This window comes from Gavialis gangeticus, unplaced genomic scaffold (assembly GCF_001723915.1).
Source record: "Gavialis gangeticus isolate Ggan-Ray unplaced genomic scaffold, GavGan_comp1, whole genome shotgun sequence".
Taxonomy (NCBI): domain Eukaryota; kingdom Metazoa; phylum Chordata; order Crocodylia; family Gavialidae; genus Gavialis; species Gavialis gangeticus.
In genome coordinates, this window is record NW_017728989.1 from 86,082 (window position 1) to 88,204 (window position 2,123).

Here is a 2,123-nt window from a genome sequence, read left to right on the forward strand (position 1 = left end):
GAGGACCCCCGGGCGCGGCTCCCTCCTTTGCCGCCTCCGCTCCTCGTCCCTGCCGCCGGCCCAGGCGGCCCAGCGCTCCGCTCGCCATGACCCTGCTGACCGCGGCCGCGCGGCTTCTGGGCGCCAAGGTCAGGCCCTGCTGAGTGGCTTAAAGGAGCCGCGCTCGGGGGGGTACTTAAAGGGGCCGCACCCCCTTTTGGGGGATATTTAAAGGGCTCTTTGTGGCCTGCGGGCACCTGTTGCCCTTGTTCGTGCCCCCCCGGTTTGGAGGGGGTGACATAGGGGGGCCTATCAGCCCTGCCCCCCTTCCCATGGCAGTGCCTCCCCCCAGTGGGGGGTCTGACCTGCCCCTCAGGCCCTGGTGCCCCTGGGGGTAGAGGCTGCATTGAGGAGGGGGTTGGGGTAGCAGGACCCAGGCCCCAAGGGTGGGGGACTTGTCCCCTGCCTGCAGCCAGCAGAGGGAGCTGCATAGCTTCCCCCCCCCACTCCCTGCGGCGTCCAGGGGAAAGGTGGGTGCCAGCAGCGTAGAGGGCAAAGAGGTCGAATGTCAAGGGCCCGCAGCACCTGTGGCATCTGCCCAACAGCCCTGCCCTTGGCTGGCCACGGGGGCCCTGGGGCTGCACGGACCTGATGGCAGGCAGTTGTGCAGAGCAGATGAGTGGCTCAGTGGGGACCTGGCAAGGTCACTGGGTGGCTTCCCTTCGCAAGATGCTCGGGCCGGGCAGGGGGTAGTGGTGCCCAGGAAGATGGGCCCTGGTGGGCCAGGAGGAGAGCAACGGCGAGGGAAAGACCAGGAGTCAGTTGGACTTGGAATTTCGTCACGCGCTGCCACTTCTCGTGGCAGTCACGTATTTTTGGCCTCTGCCAGCCAACCTGGCCATGCTGTGTTGTGTCCCGCTTGGATTCCCGTGCGGGGCAGGGAGCCCAGTGGCCCCAGCCTGGCAGGGAGGCTAAAATTAGAACAGACTTCAGCTCCCACCTGAAACAAAAGCCAGATGGGCCCATGCCGGTAACTGGAGCCGGGGCCTTCCCCACCTCCCGCTTCCCTCTTTGTTTCAGCCTCTCTCCTCTCCCCTCTTGCCCTCGGCTGGGCCCTGGGGTTCCTGGGACCTCAATTCTGTGGGAGAGGAGCTGGAGCGCTGCACCTTTCTGCCAGGGGGCCTCCAGCCTGGTCCTGGTGCTGGGTGCAGGCAGCCAGCCGGGATCCTGTACACAGACGGCTCCTGCTGACAGCTGCCCAGGCCTCGGCTCTCGGAGGGGCCCGGGTTGCAGCCCAGGCTGGATCTCGGGTGCAAGTCATGTGGGGCAAGGAGGGGGAGGCCCTGGCTGGGCCTCCCTCAGTGGTGCCCAGGGAGGGCCAGGCACCCTCGTGCTCCCCAACCCCTCTGGCCAGCTCCCACCTGCCAGGGAGGGGAAGTGGCCTCACTGGTTGGGTAACTGCTCCCAGCCTCACCTGGTCTTGTGCAAGCCCAAGGTGGTGAGCTGGGGCCCAGCACTGAGCTGCCTCCCTGGGGCGGCTGCACCCTCCCTGGAGCTGGGGGTGCTGCCCTGCCAAGGCCGTGATGATCCTGGGGGTAGGGGGTATCAGCCTGGGTGGGGTCCCATCCTGCCATTGCTACCACCCCCGTCTGCCACTCTTCTGTCCGTCTGGTGCCTTCCCGCGGTGTTGGTGCTGTTGGGCCCTGTAGGCAGAGCTCTGCCCTCGGGGGCAATTGGCCTTTGCTTGTCTGGGGTCTGCAGGGCTGGGGATCTGGCAGATGGAAGGCATTGGCTCTGCCTCGGGCCTGAGCAGTGCTTGGTGTTTGGGGAGGGGATCCAGGGATGCCCAGCTCTTGGGAGGAGCTGGCAGAGGTCAGAGCTGGGCTGTGGGGTCTAGGCACGTGGCCAGCCTGGCCTGCGGGGTCTCCCCTGGTGGAATAATGCACAGGGGTGCCCCTGCCATGCTCTCAGCCTGCATTTGCCAGCCCTGACCCACCCTGGTACCATGGCAGGGGCCAGGCTCCACCAGGCCTGAAGGCTGCGCAGGGAGCCCAGGAGTTCAGGTCCCTGTGCTGCGGAGGGGCTGCACTGGGGAAAGCCTGCTGGGCGCCTGGAAAAGCTTCTGGCCCTGCCCCAGGTTGGGT

General features: G+C 66.8%; 1 protein-coding gene across 1 annotated transcript in view; it reads left to right on the forward strand.

Annotated features, from left to right (window-relative positions):
* Nucleotides 1-6: 6 nt before the first annotated feature.
* The window catches only part of CS (citrate synthase), a 14,088-nt gene continuing 11,971 nt past the window's right edge, over nucleotides 7-2,123 (forward strand). The window contains exon 1 of the mRNA XM_019514363.1: nucleotides 7-128. Within this exon, the coding sequence (XP_019369908.1) occupies nucleotides 87-128 (42 nt within the window). The 5' untranslated portion in view covers nucleotides 7-86. The remainder of the gene's footprint in view (nucleotides 129-2,123) is intronic.